The sequence below is a fragment of the Abrus precatorius genome, unplaced genomic scaffold, assembly GCF_003935025.1.
Source record: "Abrus precatorius isolate BTA unplaced genomic scaffold, Abrus_2018 Scaffold4, whole genome shotgun sequence".
NCBI lineage: Eukaryota > Viridiplantae > Streptophyta > Magnoliopsida > Fabales > Fabaceae > Abrus > Abrus precatorius.
Window position 1 is genome coordinate 165,351 of NW_020874384.1, and position 23,547 is coordinate 188,897.

The 23,547-nt window shown below is 32.7% G+C and overlaps 3 protein-coding genes across 3 annotated transcripts; 1 reads left to right on the top strand and 2 right to left on the bottom strand.

The window, feature by feature from the left end:
* Positions 1-1,444: 1,444 nt before the first annotated feature.
* Positions 1,445-4,717, top strand: LOC113865064 (organic cation/carnitine transporter 4-like). Its single transcript, XM_027499419.1, has 2 exons — positions 1,445-1,883; positions 3,531-4,717. The coding sequence occupies exons 1-2, from the start codon at positions 1,445-1,447 to the stop codon at positions 4,715-4,717; spliced, it is 1,626 nt and encodes a 541-aa protein (XP_027355220.1).
* A 983-nt stretch (positions 4,718-5,700) lies between these two features.
* Positions 5,701-7,911, bottom strand: LOC113865602. Its single transcript, XM_027500286.1, has 2 exons — positions 7,412-7,911; positions 5,701-5,840 (listed from the first exon to the last, which is right to left on the bottom strand). The coding sequence occupies exons 1-2, from the start codon at positions 7,753-7,755 to the stop codon at positions 5,783-5,785; spliced, it is 402 nt and encodes a 133-aa protein (XP_027356087.1). The 5' UTR covers positions 7,756-7,911; the 3' UTR covers positions 5,701-5,782.
* Positions 7,912-12,200: 4,289 nt separating this feature from the next.
* On the bottom strand, positions 12,201-14,632 carry LOC113865668 (organelle RRM domain-containing protein 2, mitochondrial). The gene is made up of 4 exons (XM_027500377.1): positions 14,420-14,632; positions 13,666-13,734; positions 13,434-13,540; positions 12,201-12,538 (listed from the first exon to the last, which is right to left on the bottom strand). Exons 1-4 carry the CDS (start codon positions 14,574-14,576, stop codon positions 12,440-12,442), a joined length of 432 nt encoding a protein of 143 aa, XP_027356178.1. The 5' UTR covers positions 14,577-14,632; the 3' UTR covers positions 12,201-12,439.
* Between the last annotated feature and the right edge of the window lie 8,915 nt (positions 14,633-23,547).

The following is a 23,547-nucleotide window of genomic DNA, read 5'->3' on the forward strand; positions in this document are numbered from 1 at the left end:
CAGAATCTGTAGAGACTAGGTCTATCCACCAACTTGATCAATTTCTGTTTTTAAATTTCTCATTTATTTTTCACACTCGATATTTAACTACTAACACTTTGAACCATAAGGTTTTTCTTTTCTTTTCTAACTTCTAATCTTTACATCTTTTCCATTAACAATGCAAAATATTTTGCCTTGATACTTTTTATTCTCAAAACTCCCTCTTCGTTGTTTTTATTATTACACACATTTTGTCTGTTACAATTATGGAAAAAAAAGTGTGTGTGTTTTGAATTAATCAAGTGCATCATAATATAATAATCAATGTTATCATAGACAGATTAATGACAGAATCGTCCTCTACGTGTCTGTTTCCCAGCATCAACACAGTGAAGCTGTGAACAGATAGAAGATTCGTATAGCACTTGTCCATTAATATCTGTCTACTACTGAGACCGCCGTTTCAAAATGAACTGCTGGAGATATAATTTAAATGTATAAATAAATAAACGTTTATAATTTAAGAGATTAAAATCGATGTTTATTCTTAAATTAAATTTATCATTCTAAATTAATTTAAACTACGACCGTTTCGTTATAAATAATTTAATTATACGTTTATTTTTTTTAAAATGTTAGTGAACTATTAGTTTAAAGATGTTTACACTGCCAAAAAAATGAAAATATATGATAAACATATTTTTTATATTCATTATTATAAAAGTTAGTCATTCTAATTTATATAATATTTTATAATTAAATAACATTATAAAAATTATGTTATCAATATCTTTAAATTAAATTCTTAATTAAATTTAAATACATACTATATCATAAGATAACTTTAGTAAACTCAAACCATAACGCACGTTTCATTTAAAACTTTAGTATACTATAAATATTTTATATAATAATGTTTTTTTTTTGCATAAATAATTAATTAAATTTATTTTTACTAAAACTCAACCAAACGATTAAATTACATAAATTTAAGAATTGAACGTTGCATGCTTGATAAATTGAGGTTATTTTTTTATAAACAAAAAATTGAGGTTAATTATAGTATATAATCTTTATAAATATATTTATATTATCAATCAATTAGAATATGTCATAATTTTATGTATAAAAATATTACATATTTAATTTCAAAGCATTGGTTAAAGGGTTAAAAGTGAAAGATTTTTATTAAAAATTATATTAAATAATATTAAAAATTACATAGAAAAGTACATTTATTATGTATTTGTTTAAAATAATTTATTGTTAGTTAAGTACCCCAGGCTAAGAGCACTGATTTACATTACATTTCCCTGAATTAACTTTTAACAAATTTTACTATATTTGTTTATATTTTAGAAAATATATTATTTTTAATGAGAAGGTTTCTCTGCATTTAAAGTGTAGATCGACGTAAAGATTACTCAGTGTCGTGTACGAGGAAAGTGAGCAAGAGGAACAAATGCCAACAGCGTCTTCCTCCGATTCCAATGATCGGGAAACAGAATTCCGGTCACCGTTCCTGCCGGCGGCGGAAAAACCTGGTGGAGAATCAGAACCGGAGAAGCTGTGCATCGACGTGATGCTTCAGAACTATTGCGGCGAGTTCGGGCGGTGGCAGTTTAAGCACTTCGTCCTAACGTGCCTCGCTTGGGCTTTGGAAGCGTTCCACACAATGGTTATGATATTCGCCGACCGCGAACCGGAGTGGAGGTGTCTGGATGGCGCGGCCGGTTTGGGTTGCGAACCGGGTGCGACGAGCGTGTGCCGGTTCGAACCGGGTTCGTGGGAGTGGGTGGGAGGGTCGGGTTCTTCCACCGTTGCTGAGTGGGGTTTGGTTTGTGGTGACAAGTTTAAGGTTGGGCTGGTTCAGGCCGTCTTCTTCGGCGGCTGTATGATCGGTTAGTCTCTCTCTCTCTCCCCCTTCTGCCTCATCTTATGTTATTTATTTAATCATTTCCTAAATGCTTATTAATTTTAAGATCAGTAATACGATTCCTAATTATTTTCACTACAGTTTTTATAACAAATTTCAAATGAGATCTAAAATAAAAGGAAATGCAATATGAAATTAATAATGTAATAAAAAAATTTGTGGGAACTTGGAATAAATAAATATTCATTTTAGTTTATCAAATTATAAACGTTGATTATTTTAATTTTTATATATAAATGATAAAAAAATATTTTTTATAACATTAAAGTAAATTTTTATAAAAATAAAATAAAATAAATTAATATTATACAATTTTAAGAATTAAAATAACTATTCACTCTCTTATTATTCTTTTCCAATGAGCTAGGAGTAATTCAGCAGTATTACTGTGTTCAGAGTCTTAAGAATATTTTTTATAATATACTATTTTCTAACACAGTTCACTCTCTCAGTTTTGGATCTGGGTACGAGTTAAGATTATAAAAGCCACGAATTAGATAATATTAGAAGTTAAAACAAGTTGAATTTAATTAAGTTGTACTAGCTAGCTGAGGTTATTTCCTAAATCAAGGTCAAATATTGTCTTGTTTATGATATATATAAGCCTCTCTAAATGTTTGTGTTGTCTTAAAAATTCATTTAAAACTTATTTAAAAATAAGACCTCCTAAAAATTCAAAAAAAAAATATTTTTAAACATATTAATAGTCCTAAACGATTTAATTACATTTGTAGTACTCTAATAAGAGATTAAAATAGCATATAATCAAATTAGAGATTAAAAAAATCCTAAAATTTGAATATTATATGGTTGCTCATCTAAAGTATATGCAACCAATGGCCCATTAACATTGCTCATCAAGTGCAACGGCAGCAACAATATGCAACGGCAGCAACGCTGCAAGACACTGAAATATAGACAAACATCAAGAACATCTGTACGCAACAGTTTTGAGGTTATCCAAACCCATGAAAAGCTTTAAGACTTAAGATCACACGTCCCTATATCTTCCATTTAGAAGTTGCCAACACACATCATCGTTCTCACACCTGCAACACCTTGCGCCATTTGTTTTTTTTATCGTTTGTTCACACTCTCTCTCCTCTGCATCTGCAGCGGTTATCAGATAGATGTATCGTGATACAAATCTTATTTTTGCATTCTCAATCCATCCAGTAACGTTGGAAAAAATCATAAATCTCTTTTTTCTCCTTTTACAAAACTTTTACACGCTGTTTATTTTAAATGAAGAGAGAAAATAAGGGAAATTTTAATGAAAGAAAAGGAAGGAGGAAGGGGAAATATAATGTAAAATAAATGAATTTATTATTATATATTGAAAATAGTTAAATATACTTCTTAAATGAAAGATAATTTTATCTAATTTATTTTTAAAAAAAATTCTAAATATTTCCTTATTTTTGGAGAGGAATTAAAGTTGAGTGAGAAAGAATATGTTTTATTATGATTTAGGTCTCTTTCTCATATACCAGGATATTGCATGTGTGTTGCATATATTTTATAAAAGATTGTGTTGCATGCAATGATGCTGCAAACCATCATTGGATGCAACACAGAAATTGAATTCACCTTCTTAATATTGAAATTTCAGGTGCTGGAATATTTGGGCACCTCTCAGACTCATTTCTTGGAAGAAAAGGTTCTCTCACAGTGGTTTGCATCCTAAACACAATCTTTGGCACCTTAACTGCATTTTCCCCTAACTATTCATCATACCTCATCCTCCGCCTCCTCACCGGTTGCAGCACCGGTGGCGTTGGCCTCTGCGCCTTCGTCCTCGCCACCGAACCCGTAGGCCCCAAATATCGCGGCATCGCCGGCATGTCCACCTTCTACTTCTTCTCATCTGGCATCACACTCCTCTCAGCCATCGCTTACATCTTCCCCACATGGCGCAAACTCTACATAGCTTCTTCCATTCCCTCTCTCCTCTTCCTCATCACCACCCTCCCCTTCATCTCTGAGTCCCCGAGATGGTACCTCATAAGAGGAAGAATCAACGAAGCCATCAAAATCATGTCCACAATCGCCACCACAAACGGTAACCACCTTCCACAACGAGTAATTCTTACCCTCGATGAGGAACCATCGCCGCCACCAATACCAACACCGCCGAATGCCTCGTGCAACGTGGCGAACAAAGACGCGGTGACGGGGTGTCTTATTGACGTTCTTCGCTCGCCGGTGACGCGCACGCGCTTGGTTCTGGCTGTGGTGATTAACTTTTTATGTTCGGTGGTGTACTACGGTTTGAGTTTAAACGTGGTGAACCTCGAAACGAATCTTTATCTCACCGTTATACTAAACGCCGTGGCGGAGATGCCGGCGTTTATGATAACTGCGATGTTGTTGGATAGGTTGGGAAGGAAGCCGTTAACGATAGGGACGTTATGGTGGAGTGGGTTGTTTTGTTTCCTTGGGAGTTTGGTTGGTAACGTTGGGGTGTGGAAAGGTGTCAAAATGATGTGTGGGATTTTGGGGATTTTTGGAATGGCGGGGACTTATAATTTGTTGTTTATTTACACCGCCGAGTTGTTTCCCACGGTGGTGAGGAACGCCGCACTCGGCTGCGCCACCCAAGCGGCGCAAATGGGGGCCATTTTGGCACCGGTTGTTGTCGTTTTGGGTGGCGCGTGGCCGTTTGCGGTGTTCGCTTTGTGTGGAATAAGTGGTGGCCTCTTTGCGTTTTATTTGCCAGAGACACTGAACCAACCTCTCTATGATACGTTGGCGGGATTGGAGGCCAAGGTTAATAACGTTGCCTCCATTATTGTATGACGCTGCTTTCAGTTTTTTCTTAAATAATGTTTTTTCTCTTTTTTTTTTTACAATATTTTTTCATTTATTTTTTAGGGAAATTTGGGATATGTGTATAAAAAAAATAAAATAATTATATATAATGTTAATTTCTAATTTCTAATTATTTTTTTCTTATTATGGGAATGTTATTTTTGGTACTGTGTGTGGTATTATAAATGTCTTTTTTCTTGTTCTTTGGTTGGAATTAATTTCTATTATTACAACTAATTGTAGTTATATGGCTTTACTATTTATTTATTTTTTAAATTTCACTGCGACGTTACAAATTAATCAAATCTATAAGCATGTAATTTTATTCTTAACTTTAGAGAATCCTGTCTCTGTGCATCATTATTCATGGTAATTTGATGTTCAGGCTCCATTGTTGAGGCTTGGGCTTGTTTCAGCTTTGCCTCTGGATATTATTATTATTAGCCTCTGGGCCTTCTTTTGTTGATTTAGAAAACCTATGGGCCTTCTTATGCATACATCATTCTCTTTTAACAAAAAGAAATGCATTTAATTTAAGATTGCTTGTTGAAGCATGACCAAAATACAAAAAGAGTACATCAGGCAATTTTATCATACATACATAATTTAATATTTGTCTAATGAACAGAATTATTAACATTCTTAAAGTTAAGTACTACGTGGTAGGAGAAGAGATTTAGCCCTTAAATTTTCTTAAGTAGCTAACCCGGGATATGTGTTTCATCACATCTTATTATGTTAAGTTTGTTTATGAACTTTGCTTACGATTTTTTGCATGAATATGAATGATTCTTATGTGTTGTTAGGAGCAAACATTATGATGATAACATTAGCGCAGAATATGAAAACTCACAACTCTTTACGGTAATATCCAAAAAATTTGTTCTGAGAAAATATTGCAACAGACACAGTGACGGAAGGCTACTTTCATTCACAATACAGAATGATCATTTTACAATCCTCTTTTTTTTAACCTCAATCCAAATGGTCGGTATATATATATATATATATACACACACATTTACTTTTATAGATTCAACGCTAATGTTTTAATTAAAACATAAATGGTGCCGGAGAAAATGCTGGCATACCTGTTGACATCGCAGATGCCCTGCAAATTTGAGTAAAAATTAAAGTTTATTAGTTACTAACATCCCCACGAACTGCAAGTTTCAAATAATTTACAAATTATGGAATAATATTCAGTGATTAAAATGGTCATGAAATATATGTTTATACACTATTACTAAATAATTAAATTTCGACCATTAATTTCTTAGCCCGTGACTACAGTTACATAATTGAAGAGGATGCAAGGTCCACCAGAGCATTCCAAAATGCGAATGGCCACGAAATGACAAGTGAAAACTCAGGACATGAACCAACTGTTTCACATGCAAGTCACATATGTAAACCACTGAAGTATCCAACTTTATAATGTGGGTAAATCTATACTTTGAAAATGTTTGAATTAAATATAAATATAATAAGATATACACTTTTCAATTATCCCATGAATTCGAGTTCAAGCTATCTTTCTTCTTTCTTCCCCTTACGTGTGAGTACTTGTTTTGTTCAAGCTAGGAAGCATCCAATTATTGCCATTTAAAATTATTTTGGCGAGGGAACATCTTCTCATCTTGTTGTTATCTAGGAATGAAAATTTATCAAATCTTTTGGTTGATTATGCTACATAATTAACCAGCAACAGTTGTCAAACATGTCAAATCAACAAGGAATTCGTCAATTCTTAATGTGCCAAATGGTCTATGATCAGTGGACAATCCCTATTCATATGCACATTTACAAATCGGATGATTAAAAGAAATCCTCAAAATTAATCTTGAGCTGTCAACTGATTTTTAAATTGCACGGTTGAGCTATTAGGATTGGACTTTGCCGTGGAATTTGGGTAACTCGAATAAAATTATAGGTTGAAACTTCGTTATCAACATTAATATTTCTAATGCATAAAACAAATTAATGCATGAAATTACATACGATATTAATACTCGAATGCATCACTCGGTTGGCAAGTGGCGACCACTTTTAATCAATATTAATAAAAAAATTCATATTATATTGAACAAGCCAACCGCATAAATATCAACTAATGACACCTTGAAGTAAAAGTGATATACCCACTTTTACAATAAATTTATTATTTAAATGCTTAAAAATTAACATTGTATATAACATTAGAAATAATTACTTTCATTTTTATTTATTATATTTAAAAAAAAGTACTTAAAACTTTTAACAGTCCCCAAAAATTGTTCGAAAATTATTTTTTTCTATAAATCAACTTTCAACATGGTTAGTGTTTAGTGCAAAAATAGCAGCCACTGGCTCATTAATATTATCTCAAAAATATTTTTTTTTCTTTCATAAATAGTTGTCGGTGTCGCAAAAGTACAAAATTATATTTTCTTTCACAGAACACTAAGTGACTAAAATTAGAATTAAGGTTGTGTATAGTTTTAAAACAAATGATTATTAACACCTCAGTTAATCGAACACCGTGAATGTATAATTTTCTTTTACTCAGTTTTTTGGGTGAAAAAAATTAACATCTTTCGCAGTTTTTAACTGTGGCGATTGTATCTATAATCCGTTAAATTCTGACCTAAAATGAAAATTTCCGTTAAATTAAACAGCGAACATGCGTTTATTTTAACTGACCCGTAATAACCGTCGCTGTAACTACGGTACCGAATCTTCGCGCCACCGCCGGCAGCGGAGGCACTCCTCTTCTTCCCATCTCTCCCGGCGGAGGCCACCGCACCGCTCCGGGGACTCTCCCTCGGTGGCACGACGCTGTCCTCCGAGATTGATCCGAGCGACGGCCTCCAATCCGCCGCGCCCGCTTTCTTCTGCCTCCGGCAATAGCGGCGAGAGGACGCGACGGTGACGGAGATGGTCGCCGGAACAAGTGAACTCTCTTCTTCGGGCGCCGGAGCAATGGGCTCGGACGCGCGTTTCGTGGGAGAGCCACAACAAGAAACAAATTCAAAGAAGAACTTCATCTCCCTCTTTTTGTTTATGTTTATGATTAAAATTTGGAAGGATAATGAAAGAAAGGAGTGCTAGGGAGAGGTTTGGTAGCGAAGGAAGAAGAGGTTGGGAATGAGATTCATTGTTTGAATGAAAATGAAGAGAAAAAAAATGGAGAATAAAAGTGCTTATTGGTGTGTGAATCACCGTTTTTCTCTTTCAACGCTCGCAGAACCAATCTTTTATAGGCAGAGAAAGCCACGCAATTGCAACAGAGTAACTCTCCATCAATCATTTGTCGTTATCCTTTTCTATGAAACTCTTTCTCCTCATCATTACACCTCTATTACAAATCATGCCATCGCTTTGCTTTTTTGCTATTTTTTTAATATTTATTACATCTTTCTGTTTAATTTTTTAATTAATTTATGAATAATACCAAACCAAGGCGGCTTTCAATTTGTGCAGTCATTTCGTCACTCTTTCGTCTTTGAAAAGGAAAACATGGTCTTTGAAAAGGAAAACATGGTTTAAAAGACTTGACTCGCTTGTCAAAATACTAATAAAGCACATTTTAGAATTATCAACTTTACAATAAAATAAAACTTAGATTGCTAATTAGTTTACAGAGTCTCTCTCTAATGAGACATTAATAATGTTAATATATTTTCTTTCAACACTAATCAACGTTACTTACGTTTACTCCTTCATTACTACGCCGGCGCATACATAAGTTACAATTATTTTTGTTAATTTTCACTTTTAACTTTAAGATTCAGTTTAAATACTTGAAATAATGTTTTTATTAAGAATTTTATTATACATAAATATAGTACACATTTTTATATTTTAATAATAATTTACTATATTAGTTGCAAAGTTTCAACTTCAATAATTAAAATTATGTTAGATCAGCAACTGATATCTTGTCCTCTGTATTATTCATGATTATGACAATAATAATAAATTATTTTTAAAATATTATTTAATATTATATTTTTCACAAATATTATAATTTTTTTTAAAATAGTTTAAATTGAAGCATTTTAAATTAAATTACATATACAATTTTGACTACTTTTTTCTTTTTAGTTTTTACTTTTTGAACCTTATTGTAACTGATTATATATTTATTTTCTTATAAATATCTTTTAAAAATCTTAAATTTAAAAAGGAACATCCATACAAGCAATTTATTAGCAATAATCACAATAATATTATATGAAAAATTTTAAATATTCTTTTAACTTATTTTTACTAATTTTCTCATGTACTAAATGAAAAACATTTGAAATATTTGATAATTTTTAGTTATTAAGTATATTTATTTTTTCAGTTAATATAAAAAGTAAATAAGGAAATGTTGTTGGAGAATATAACAATATTAATCTTGAAACCTTAATTCCATCGATCTAGACTCTATCTCTAGTATTTATTGTCAAAGTTGAGGCTTTGCTGCTCTCATTAGGACAAAACTACCACTTGTACGTTGCAGTTAAAACGAATGTGGATAACCTATTTTAAGGGTTATTAAATCATGAGAGTTCTCAACTCCTTCGATTTTAAGGTTTAAGGATAACGTCTCACTGATCTGCTAGTAGAACTTAAAGCTGTAAAATCAAATCTCAATTTTATTAAAAGTAAAAATAATATATATGTTTTAAGGTTTACAAAGTAATCTTTATCAGCATTTTTTTTTTCTTTCTTCTGTATGAAATGGAGAGGCTATGTAAGAGTTTTTGGTGGTTGTTCTCGAAGATGGAGTAGGGGTTTACAGAAGAATTGAAAATTACCGTAAAAATACATTTATAACATTCTTATATAAAAAAATTATGTTTAAGTTATTAAACAATATTTTTAAGAACACTTATTAGAATTTTTCTACACAAGCATTTACCTAGTTTGTTAATAATTCAGTGGCTTGAAAAGGGCAAACAAATATATAATTGAGATTTTATTCTTACTTGACTTCCTTCCTGTCCCTTACCTTTTGAGGAAGGGAGAAGAGATTCTGATCATACTTTAGATTCCATTCTCATACATTTGATTTGAAGTTCCTGACAAAGACGCAACAATAACTAAGACTAACCCTATTTCCCACCACAATATCTAAGTACACATGAACATATATATGCTGCAGCTTTCTTGGCCATGTAACCATTTTCCATAGAGAAAAATCCATCATTTTTTGTCGGTCCTCTTGAAGAGAATTGACATGTCTAGAACAAAGAAAGCCCACATAAATCTTGTGGAGAAAATTTTGTCATAAAATATTAGTAATACACTCTTCTGAACATATTCATCAATAAGAAAGTCAGCTAAATAAGAATGTATTTATCAGTAATACACTTCTTGTAATTATTTGTTTAAAAAAAATTGAAAATGAAAATTTTACAAGTTAAACGCTTTTTTTTATTTTTGAAAGATAATCACTCACATGAAATGTATTAGAAGATATATTTAAAAGAGTATGTTACTGACAAATTTTAAAAATTTGTCTTACACTTAGATAAGGTGGAAGCTGCTGAGAACCGAGAACGCATTTAATTTCATGATTTTTCAATTGCCTCTATGGAGATGGATGCACTTCAGCACATGGATTTTTCTGCACAAATATGGTGATAAAGCATTTGGATTGCAAAAATATCCACTGTTTGGTTACTCTCAAAGGCATATATTATTTATTCCTGTTGCTTTGGCAAGAGGGCATTACTCTATTACCATTGGTTCATTCTATAATTGCTTTCATGGGGCTCGGTTAATTTTGGTCCGTGTGTGATATAGTAATAATTGTGGGATTTAGAAGTTAGATGACGAAATTGCATGGGGTCGGTTCATAATGTGTGTGAATTTCATTATTTAGACGTTCAATCGAAGTCACAGTAAATGATGGCTACATAGCCAGGAATATCTAAGTAGCCAACATTTGAAAGCAACAACGAAAGTGTTTCTACCTGTATGAATTGAAAGTGGGAGTTTCAATTCAATTAATCCGACCCAACAGAAATCACGAATTATCAACACTTCTCTAATTGAGACGTTAATTTGCTTTTAGAATCTCATCTTCATACACCATTTTGCTCATTAATAATAATTAAATTATAGAGTTTAGAGAATTATGACTTTTCTGTACGACCTAGGGTCATCATAAACTTGTATCACAATGTTTTATATGTAAGGATTCTGCTAGATATGTCTGTACTTGCACACATTGCTTTACGTGACCACTTATATCAGAGAAGATTTTAGGCATAACAAATTGCAATCCCCCGCTTTTACGCGAAATTCAAACCTCAGACTTTTTAAGATGAATAATGATTTATCAAGTATACAACCCAAATACGGAAGTGTAATTGGGAGGAAATTTTGTACCAAGAATAATGTATACCCCACCCTTTCAATAGATTTAATTTTAATGCAGTGTAAAACAAAATTATAGTATTATTCTTATTTAATTTTTAACTTTTCTTTCACTTTTTGGTTTCAAATTCATACTTCAATTTACGCACTATATACCTAAAATATTAAAAATTTAAAAATTACCCTACGTTTTACCGCTAAACAGAGAGTTACTAAAATTAATATTAAAAATACTAAACTATATATTTAAGTCATGTTTGATCTAACAATTTTAATAATTTTATTTTTTAAAACAAAAAACTATTATTATTCTTGCTGGATGGATTTGTGCCAACTCGAATAGACAAGCCCATTTCTCAGCCCAAGACAATAGCAAACGCATAATGCGCCAACACGGAAGACCTACAGTTAGGACCCAAAACGGAACTCAAACCAAAGACCTGAATTGAGGACCCATGACAAAAATGATTTCATGATATTATACATGAATTTTTTGTTTTATCCTTTTATTTTAACGACGCCCATCTTGTGTTTGTATTTTGTGTAGCCCACACACTTTAAAAAAATGGCCAAAATCACCAGTACGTACCATGCCCAAATGTGTGGCCCACGCACTTCCTAATCACTGTATGCTCTTGTCTAGTGTTGAGAAAAAAGGAAGGAAGGAAGAAAATCACTGGCACACAAACCCATACCAGGGAAAAGAAGAAAACTTCTAATATTCACCTGGGAAAGATCAAATTATATTGATCTAAATTAACTTATACTCACTTTATCCTAAATTTTATTAAATAATTTTATCCTAAATTCAACTGTTAGATTAAGTACTTTCATTATATAAGGACTCACTATGCAGACATGAACATATTCAACATCACAATCAGGTGCAGGGCATAATGCGGTACACTGAGCAGACACTGCTCATGTATCAATATGAAATGCACTGTTTTGCAGTAAGCCTAAACTGTTTCGGAAAAAAAAAAAATCCCAGAAAATAATATGATAGCACATTTCACATATCAGAGCCAATAGCGATTTAATCTAGTTTTAAGCAATGAATATTGGACCAGAGTAACTCCAAACAGTCCAGACATAGCACCAATACTCCAGTACAAGAATGAAGCTACTAAGAAGTAACCATAGCCACAAGCAGTTCAGGGCTATCAAAGATAAATCTTGCATTACAACGTCGTAGAAGGTTATCCTTCCAATACAATAATCTAAAACTTTTATAGGTAATTTAAGATCACCCAAACATCCATACCTTTGTAACTCAAACTTTGTGAATAGCAATTGCTACTTGAAGGAAAAACCAGTTCAACGAGACACAAGAATGTTTCGGACAAAAAACAGGAATCACTGTCGGCCATATTGAGGATTATTGTTATTTACATAATCTCGCGGTGGTGGTCTTGGTCTTGCATACTCTGCAAATATAACCCAACCATCCAAAAACTGTATTGCATTGGGGAAATATCAGTCAGCATCATAGCAATAGGAACAGAAAGTTTGGGAAGAAAAGCCAAAATGTATGGGGCCATAAGTTTTGAGAAGAGTTTTGTTTTTATTTTTAATTACAAAAATATCCCCTTGCTTTTCCTTTGTTTTCTGCTTCTAAAAATTTGTAAGGAAAACAATTAAAATAATAAAGACTTGTTTTCATTACTTCTTGTACAATTCTCTGAAAATAGAAAACAAAATAAAAACAAGATAACATTTTGTAATTAAAAGTGAAAACAAGAACTAAAAGCAAAAAAACGTTTTCTTAAAGTAAAGAAGCCCTAAAGAAACCACAGCATCGTACTTGTAGATGAACAACACAGGAAAAGGTCTGCCAAACACACTAACTTGAACAAGTCAATAAAAAAATCATTAAATCAACAGACTTGTTACAGAAACTCATGTTCAGAGTTGCAATGTCAAACTGTGCATACTTATACAAGCTTAGCAATCCATACATGATATACAGATTAGGGGTGGATAAGAAGCAAATAATATAAAAATTGGAGAATTGAATAATCACTGATTTCCAAGTGAAGTAGGGGGAGATTTGGGAAAACTTGTGTTCTAACAATAATGATGGGATTTGTGCAAACTCAAGGAAAGTTGTAAGCAAAATTGTGCTTCAAGAATGCATTGTCAGCACCATCAAGCAATAATATTTTCATCTTCTAATGTGCATATATATAGCTGTATTGGTATTTAAGTATAATTAACTCAGGTTGTCATACTTTAGCCTTATTTTTAATTTATATACACAATCAGACACAAATCCAAGACAACAATGTTCTGAAAGAAAATTCTCAGTCTCTCCATATAGGTGTAAGCTTTGGGGTTCAATCTAGCTTACCTTGCCATCCATGCCTTCAATGCCCTTAGCAGCGTCTTCTATTGTAGCATATTTCACAAAACCAAACCCCTTAGAATAACCTGAGACTCGATCAGTTACCACCCTCGCTGAAAACAACAAACATGACACCATCGGGTTTTGGGGTATATTTTCAAGATGTACCAAAAAGTACAAAAGCATAAATATCTGAACAATTTCAACGTTAAAACATGCTTAGAGATGGCAAACAAACCATGGACAACTTCACCAAACTTCGAGAATTCTTCTCGTAGTCTTTCGGTAGTAGTACGCTTGCTAAGCCCTAAAAGTAAGATACATAAAAAAAAAAAAAAACAACATAGTCAACAAAACATTACGACTGAGTGACAGACAATAGTAAGCCAAACTGAAAACACAAATCATGAGAAAAAAACCCTTGATCGTAACAGTGCCATGAACAATTTTTTTTTTTTCTTTTGATAAAAATTGCAAGAGACAATTGTAAGATCTATGGCATTTCCAGAAAGCAAAAATGAAGGGGGAAATGTTAAAAATTAAAAGCTCCTTGATTAAGCCCTGCTTCAATAAGCTCTTTTTAAATGACGGCTTGTGATTTAAGCATGAAACTTATTGAAATAAGCTAAAAAAAAGCTTATAGAAGTAACAAGCTATTTCTGCGAGTTATTAAGAAGTTGTTCCAAACAGGCCCTTATTTGGAAACAGCAGTGCTTAACAGGGTTAATAAGAATTACACTCAAATTTATCCTTCTCCAAGAACGTTTCATACATTCACAACTATAACCAATGAGTGAATAAACAACCAAAACCCAAAACACGCATAATCACATCAAAGCACACAAATTCAATCCACAATTCACACTAACAAATTAACATGTAATTATTCAGTAGAAAACGACATGAAGTATGGAGCTTTATATTTGCGTTGAAGAAATAAACGAAAAATAAAAACAAGGATTAAAAATTAAGAGTGAAGGGAAATGACAGACCCGAGACAAAGAGGTTGGTGTTGGGTTCAGCCGTCTGTCTGGCGGGGGCGGGAGAGGCCCCTGACGGCGGCGAAGGAATGAAAGGGAAAGAGGCTGAATTTGTGCAGAATAGCCGCCGCAAACCACGGTGCGCCGCCGTTGTTGCCCTCATAGCCATGGCCGCGGGTTTAAGAAGCCTCAAGTAAAACCCTTGTGTGAGAGAGAGAGAGAGGCGAAAGAGAAAAAGAGTGCGAGTTCGATGGAGCCCTTGGGCCTTTTATAAGAAAAGTGGAGATTGGAGAATTAATTTATGGGCTTCGGTGGAATTACCCAGATGGGCTTGGGCTTTGGTTTTAACTTTAAGAATGAAATAGAACGGATTAGAGGGTTTGACTTAAACAACATGATGAGCTGACATAAAACAAAATTTCTATTCTCATTTATGTGTTTATTGTTGCTCTTACTTAAGTTTTGTATAAAAAAACCTCTATAAAAGAAAAACAAAAATACATTTAAATAAGAACTACAATAAACCCACAAGAATAATTGTTGGTAATCCATTTTATTTTAGAATTACATCTACTACCGTCCATTATTAATGTAATAATTTTGTTTTATGACAGATTATTTCTTTCCTAGAATAGAATCATGTATATAATAGCAGGTAGGAAATCTAGGATTCTGTTTATTAGTTTCCTGTTTTTATTACTTCTAATGTGTGTATTTATAGACTTTGTTGTACCTATTTAATTTTTAAGGAAATACAATATCCTTCTACATGGTATCAGAGCACGATCTGATCCAGACATAGGTTCCTTCGAGATCATCCATGGTTGACGAAGTCATTCACCCAAAACTTAAGGCAGGGGAGGAACACACTCATGTTCCAAACCTAACCGAACCAACCATCCTACCTATTACTGGCTATAAGTTAAATGGCCAAAACTACACCTAATGGGCTCAATCTATTCGAATTTACCTTCAAGGAAAGGGAAAGGAAGAATATATTACTGGTGAGTCAGAAGAACCAGCAAAGGCAGATGCTAGCTACCAGAAGTGGAAACTCGAGAACAGCCTTGTCATGTCATGGCTGCTCAACTCGATGACCAATGAAACTGGGGAAAACTTCATGTATTACGATACAGCTCATGAAATATGGGATGTTGCCAAAGAGACTTACTCTAATGCTGATAACACATCAGTAATATTTGAGATCAAGAGCCTCCTCCATGATTTGCGTCAAGGAGACTCTACAGTCACAAGGTACTATCATACCCTCACTAGATTCTGGCAGCAACTAGATGCCTACGAGGACATTGAATGGAGTTGTCAGGCTGACCAGAAGCAATATCAAAAATTGGTGGAAAAGGACCGCATCTACCAGTTCCTTCTAGGTTTAAACACGAACTTGGATGAAGTACGAGGCAGAATTCTGGGAACTAAGCCTCTTCCAAGTATTCGTGAGGCATTCTCAGAAGTGAGAAGGGAAGAAAGCAGAAAGAAAATTATGCTGGGTGACCCAAACCAGAATTAGAATATTGAAGGTTCAGCCCTTGCAACCAAAGGATACCAGCTGGATCACCATAAGAAGACCCGTAACTGGTGCGATCAGTGCAAGAAATCTGGACATACCCGAGACACCTGCTGGTTCATTCATGGCGAACCAGCAGACATGAAGGTGTCTCGTGGCAAAGATAACCGGGCCAATGTGGCTTCCACCACTACTAGTGGGTTAGATGAAGACAAATTGGGAGGTGTAGCTGAACCAGGACCTTTCAGCAAGGATCAGATGGAGGTTCTATAGAAACTTCTCCAGCAAACCCTTCGAAATGGGAACACACCTTCCTCCACAACAGGTCTGTTAGCACATAAAGGTAATATATTATATGCTTTATCAGTTAGACATCACAAACACAAGTCCTAGATTGTAGACTCTGGAGCCTCGGATCACATGACAGGTGACATTAATCTCTTTGATCATTTTGATCCATGTGAAGAAGGTTCTTCAGTAAGAATTGCTGATGGTTCAACATCTAAAGTGGCTGGTAAAGGATCAGTTGTGATATCAAAAGATATCACATTAAATTCTGTTCTCTATGTTCCTAAATTAGACTGTAACCTCTTATTCATTAGTAAACTTACTCGAGACCTTAATTGTGTTACTAAGTTCCTCCCAAACATGTGTGAATTTCAAGCCATAGATTCGGGGAGGAGGATTGGCAATGCTGAGGAATCTGCAGGTCTTTACTTCCTTCAAACTGACAACATGAAACAGTCAAAAGGAAATAGTTATGTTGCGAGTGTTGGAAAAAGGGAAAATAATGTAATGTTATGGCACTATCGCCTAGGCCATCCTAATTTTCTGTACCTAAAGAAAATGTTACCTTCAATTTTCAATAAAAATTCACAACCTTTACAGTGTGAAATTTGTCAACTAGCCAAGCATGCAAGAAATAATTACCATACACAACCTTACAAACCTTCTAAACCTTTTTCCCTTTTTCATAGCGATGTTTGGGGACCCACTAGAACCAAAGCTATTATTGGGAGTAGATGGTTTGTTACCTTTATAGATGACCACACAAGGACCACTTAGGTCTTTCTCATGAAAGAAAAATGTGAGGTCACAAAAATATTTGAGTATTTTCATCAAATGATTCAGAATCAATTCCAAACACAGATTTAGATTTTGCGAACTGACAATGGACGAGAATATTATAATACAAACCTAGGATTCTATCTTCAAAAGTATGGGATCATCCACCAATCATCTTGTCCAAATACACCTCAACAAAATAGTCTTGCAGAGCGGAAAAACAGACACTTACTAGAAGTAACTAGATCCCTCATGCTGTCAACAAATGTACCAACTCAGTACTGGGGTGATGTTGTTTTATCCTCTGCATACCTTATTAATCGCATGCCTTCCAAAGCTCTCAGCCATAAAACACCTCTCCAAACCCTCCTACCACATTGTCCTCATCCTCATCTCTTTACCAACCTAACACCTAGAATTTTTGGTTGTACAGCCTTTGTCCACAATCACCAACCAAATCTCAGTAAACTAGAACCTAAATCAGTAAAATGCATCTTCCTTGGATACTCTCCAAACAAGAAAGGATACAGATGTTATTCCTCCACTACAAACCGCTTCTACACCAGCATGGACGTTACTTCCTTTGAAAACCAGGCCTTTTACTTCACCGGTGGGATTCAGGGGGAGATACTGGATAAAGAATTTCAACCGCTAGAGCCTGAGTAACTCTTAGAGCATGCTGTTCCAACGCTGCCTAAACTCATAGGAACTCAAATGACCCAGCAAGCTGTTGAACTAGCAACTGCAGGAATTCCTGTGGTAGAAGGAGCTCAGGATGCAGCACCATCAGATCTGCAACAGGGTAAAGAATTGTTGGTGTATTCGAGACAGAGAAAGACAAATAGGGAGTTAAAGACCTGCACCTCTCCAAAGCAAGGTCAGTCTTCCAACCAAAATCCAGAAGCCTCAAAGTCCCACACAGGTAACACTCATTCTGATCAGTCCCATGACTACTCAGTCTTAGATGAATTGGATAAGCCTGTAGCCTTGAGAAAGGGGGTGAGGTCATGTACCCAACACCCCATTGGTAACTTTATGTCCTATGAGAATTTGTCACAGGGATACAAGGCATTTGTCACTAATTTGGACAGTGTAAAGGTGCCTTATGATGTCACAGAAGCACTCCAACAACCTCAGTGGAAGGCGGCTGTTGAGGAAGAGATAAATGCCCTGGAGAAGAATGGAACATGTGTGTTCATGAAACTGCCAGATGGGAAGAAACTAGTAGGATGCAAATGGATTTTTTCTATCAAACACAACATGGATGGCACAGTAAACCGGCACAAGGTCGGATTGGTGGCTAAGGGATTCACACAATCCTATGGAGTGGACTATGAAGAGACATTTGCTCCTGTTGCGAAGCTCAACTCTGTTCGAGTCATCCTGTCCTTGGCAGCAAATCTGGACTGGCCTCTTTACCAGCTGGATAAAAAAAATGCATTCCTAAATGGAAATCTTGAAGAAGAAGTCTACATGAGAATCCCTCCAAGGCTAGAAACAACAGAAAACTGCGGTCAAGTGTGTAAGCTCCAAAAATCCCTCTACGGTCTCAACCAATCACCTAGAGCATGGTTTGATCGCTTAACCCGGGTAGTAAAGAGTTACGACTTTACCCAATGCCAAACTGATCACACTATGTTCGTAAAGCATGCAAAGAATGAAAAAAATGGCTTTATTCATTGTCTATGTAGATGATATCATCATCACTGGGGATGATGAAGAAGAGATTATAAAGCTGAAAAGATTCCTTGCAAATGAATTTGAAGTCAAAGACCTTGGATATCTAAGGTATTTCCTTGGGATGGAAGTGGCCCGCACCAAAGATGGTATTGCTATTTCTCAAAGGAAATATGTGATAGATTTGCTAAAGAAAACAGGGATGTTGGGATGCAAACCAGTAGACACACTTATAGAGGCTAATTCAAAACTTGGGTTTGAAGAAGGAAGTCCCCTTACAAACCGAGACAGATATCAGAGATTGGTGGGAAAACTAATATACTTGACTCATACTCGACCTGATATATGCTATCCAGCTAGCTTAGTAAGTCGATTTATGAATAATCCCACAGAAAATCATATGAAGGCTGTCAACTGAATTCTGCAGTACCTCAAGAAGGCTACTGGAAGAGGACTATATTTCAAGAAGAATACTGGCAGGAAAATAGAAATCTTCACAAACACAGATTGGGCTGGGTCTGTCACAGACCGAAAATCAACAACTGGGTATTGTTCCTATGTCTGGGGAAATCTAGTAACTTGGACGAGTAAAAAGCAATCTGTAGTTGCAAGAAGTAGTGTTGAAGCAGAGTTTAGAGCCATGACTCATGGTATCTGTGAGGGGGATATGGCTTCATTGGATGCTCAAGGAGCTGTGTGTATTATTAGAACATGCCATAGAAATCATGTGTGATAATAAAGCAGCCATCAGTATTACAAGAAATCTGGTTCATCATGACAGAACCAAACATGAAGAAATAGACCGTCACTTCATCAAGGAGAAGATAGATGATGGTAGTGTTATACTCGAATATACTCCTTTAAACCAGCAAACAACAGACATTCTGACTAAAGGAGTATCACGAATTAATTATGAGAACTTAAGATCCAAGCTGGGGATAATTGATATTCACCACCCAGCTTGAGGGGGAATGTTGATAATCTGTTTTATTTTAGGATTGCATCTACTGCCATTATTAATGTAATAATTCTGTTTTATGACAGATTATTTCTTTACTAGAATAGAATCATGTATATAATAGCAGGTAGGAAATTTAGGATTCTGTTTATTAGTTTCCTGTTTTTATTACTCTTAATGTGTGTATTTATAGTCTCTGTTGTATCTATTTAATTTCTAAGGAAATATAATACCCTTCTACAATAATAATAAACACACCAAAAGTAAATAAAGATTAATGAATTTGAGAGTTTAGAGTTAGGACTGTCTTTTTTTTTTTTTATTCTTTGGTTAAGTTAGGTTGTGAGTTTAAACTTTAAATATGAGTACATGTTAATAATATATATATATATATATATATATATATATAAGTGTATATTTTCAGTCGATAAAGAGAGGGCAAATGATTATTTGAGGCCTTATTTTGAAGTGTTAAATGGGTGAAAGAAGAGAGAAATGAAAAAAATATATAACTACTATATTTATAGTTATATAAGTATTATTAATGAGTTTTTCATGCATTCACGTTATTACAAGAGTTTTGAAAATTTTATATAAAAAAAGTTCTCATGTAAAAGCAAGAGATGTCACAAAATAAGTGTTTTTCTTCTCTGTTTTTGCTTAAAAAAAAAATTATTAGAAAGTAACTTATCTTTAATTTTTGGACCAAAAACTATGTCAAGCATGACATTCTTAATTTCTTCTTACTTTGTTTAATAGGTGTGGAGTGACTTATTGTTCACTTAACTGGCTATTCTAGTTCTGATAAGTCATAGCCACTCGTATGAAAGAGCCAAGAATTTTGGGCATGTGATCCATGCTGATGTGATGCTGATACAGCTTCATACGTAATTTTATCCTCATTTTTAGTCTCTATTTTTTCGTTTTTAGTAATCTAACTAACTAGGCCAGTGGTTGAAATTAATATTTTAATACAAGTATTTGTAGTAACACTTTTATATACACAAATTTTAGGATTAAATACTTGTTCACATTCTTAAATAATCAGAACACTTGCGTTCAACGTAAGATACGTTGGTTTAACCATTACTTTTGGGTGTCACAGAAAGCAATAGGAAAAGGCAAACTCCAACTCTCCAAGCAACCTCAGCTGCATCACATTCACATCCATCTCTGTTTCATTCTAACTTTTCTTCCAGCTAAAAGGATTTGATTTTATTCTGATTTACTAATTAGTATTGTGCTAATCTATGGCTTTGTTTTTATTTTCCCTTGTTTTCTTCTATCAAAATTATTTTTAAAATAAAAATTATAGGGTTGAAGAGAGTCATGCATCATTCTTTTAATTCTTTTAATTACTAGAATGGTGCATGACTCTCTTTTTAATTTTACTAGAGTCGATTTCAAATCTTTTTAAACAAACACACAGTGAATGTTTGAATTCACGTTCGTGAATCTGATGTTACTTTAATGTTATTCACAGTTTTTTTTTTAATATTTTTTCTATTATTTTTTAATTAAAATTTCATTTTAATAACTCATAATAACATTAGAGACATTTAAATAATTCCATCTGAATTATTTTTCACATATAGTCAACCTCTCAAAATTGAGGGCAATGTAAGGTTTCAAAACCTGAATTATCAATAATTAATGAGACTTGTGAATCAATTCAAATGATTTAATTAGCTAAATTTATAATTAATCAATACATAATACAGTCAATTTGGGCAGACACAGGACAGTCCAAAATTTTATCCAGAACAGTCTTTTAATAAAATATGGTTTGAAGTTTGAATCCAAGTTTTTCGGTTTGATTTGGACAAAGTAGGTGTTTTAGTTTATAGGGAAATTGCCAAACAATGTCGATGCCCAATTGTTATTCTTATCTTAAAATTACTTTATTGTATAAAACAATGTCTATATTCCTCTAATCATTATATGTAATCCCCCTAATGATTTTTTTTTAAATCTTCCATTAGTGTATAAAACAAGATAAAATCATAGAGATCTAGTTGATGTTGAAGGGTTTGATTCCTCTCAAAATTTTGAATTTTGTTACATATTAATTTTCAAAGATGATAATTTTGTAATTTGGCCTCCATTAATCAATTATTTTTCTCAATTGGCTATCCAAACAAGAATAATACCAGAAAAATAAATGTATTTTTTGCTAGTTTATTATTATTTTTAGTACTAGTCGTCATTAGGACAAGTTTATTTGCCATCAATCAGTGAATATTTTCAACTTGTATAAATTTTTAAATAAATTTGTTAGAGTAGAGTTTGAATGAATTATAAACGATGTGACTGACCTCTATATACCTACCACAATTGTGTTTTGAAAATTATATTTTTATGAATTTATAATTTATTATATTTGATGTTTTTACTATAGATTATGTATTTTTAATAAAGATTAACGATATAAGTTATCAGCTTTTTAGATAAGGTTATGAATCTTATGATAAATATTTATATTATGGTAGTTGGTTAAATGCTTCATAGTATATTACAATTTTAATGTAGTGCCATGTTTATTATTTTACTTAATAAAAAATTTCAACTCTTTTTATGGTGTCATTCTTCATAATGCAATATATATGCAACTTATCAATTAATTTGTTAATATTTTTGAGATTTTATACTGATATCTTAATTACGCAAATAATATAATTATTAATATTATTAACAATGTGATTTATAAATGAATGGGTGTTAAGTATTTTTTGCCAAGATAAATATTTATCTGGCATTTAAAAAAATAGATTTTTTATAAATAATTTATTTGAGCAAATTATTCATTTGCTTAACCAGATATTGATTTAATATTTTCATTCGTATTAAAATATTTTTCTTTTTGTTGAATGTCAATATTATTTTATCACTGAATTATAGAAGGCATTTGTTAAATTTATGAGCCAATAATAGCTAATAATAATTGTGAGCCGAATTATTTATTTCACTCCAAAATATAATATCCATAACTTGTATATGTTAGTGTTTATTTACTGTTTTGTTTAGATACCTATAGTCAATATTATATTTTTGAGTGAAATATTTTATGGAACTTAATATTATATATAGTTAACAAAACTTTTATATTTTTTATTATTTAATAAAAGTAACATATTGTCTTTTACATATTTTTTGTTTATAATTATAATTTGTGTATTGTTATTACTCTCACGAGATAAAATACCTTAAAATAACTTTTAAATATAATCAGATATTTTTAAAAATAACGCATACTCAATGCATATTTGGTTTAACTTATTTTAAAGGAATTTTTTATCAATTTTTTTTATAGACTTTTAAAGAAGTGATTTTTTTTAATTACAAGGTAAAATAAGAATAAACTGAATTTGCTCAATTAACAAGGAGACAAGTTTTAAAACCCTTTTAAGGTCATTAAACAATTATTAACTCTAAAAATAATAATATATTTTTTTATCTAGACCATGTGTATTCTTAACTGAATATTTATTAACTTAATATAATATCCACAAAATATAAATGAATACTAACATGTAAAATTTGTATCAGTTGTAGGATATATAATACCCATTAAAAATTTTGTTAACTTTAGTTTTAAATTTGTAAATATACTTTGTTCATTTCTATTATTTTATTTATTATATATAAAACAATATAATTTAATTTGTTTAATATATTAAAAATTCTAAGTTGTACGATATGTTTGATTAAATACATAAAATAAAAGTGAAATTAATAATATTTATAATAAATTGTTAAAATTTTACAAATTAAATAATTTAAAGTTATTTTAATTTATAGTTAAGTTTTATCATTAAAATGTTTTATACATAGTAATAATTAATAATAATACTATTATGAATATTTTATGAAATTAAAATTAATTAATAAAAATTTATTTTAAATGATATTTTCTTTAAT

What these genes read in the sequence shown, in the direction of transcription:
- LOC113865064 (XM_027499419.1), top strand. Translation starts at nt 1,445, where the DNA reads ATGCCAACAGCGTCTTCCTCCGATTCCAATGATCGGGAAACAGAATTC. An exon ending in CTTCGGCGGCTGTATGATCG is followed by an intron (nt 1,884 to 3,530) that starts GTTAGTCTCTCT and finishes TTGAAATTTCAG; the next exon opens with GTGCTGGAATATTTGGGCAC.
- LOC113865602 (XM_027500286.1), bottom strand. Translation starts at nt 7,755, where the DNA reads ATGAAGTTCTTCTTTGAATTTGTTTCTTGTTGTGGCTCTCCCACGAAA. An exon ending in TACAGCGACGGTTATTACGG is followed by an intron (nt 5,841 to 7,411) that starts GTCAGTTAAAAT and finishes TCAAATTTGCAG; the next exon opens with GGCATCTGCGATGTCAACAG.
- LOC113865668 (XM_027500377.1), bottom strand. Translation starts at nt 14,576, where the DNA reads ATGGCTATGAGGGCAACAACGGCGGCGCACCGTGGTTTGCGGCGGCTA. An exon ending in CACCAACCTCTTTGTCTCGG is followed by an intron (nt 13,735 to 14,419) that starts GTCTGTCATTTC and finishes TCTTACTTTTAG; the next exon opens with GGCTTAGCAAGCGTACTACT. An exon ending in TTGAAGGCATGGATGGCAAG is followed by an intron (nt 12,539 to 13,433) that starts GTAAGCTAGATT and finishes AATGCAATACAG; the next exon opens with TTTTTGGATGGTTGGGTTAT.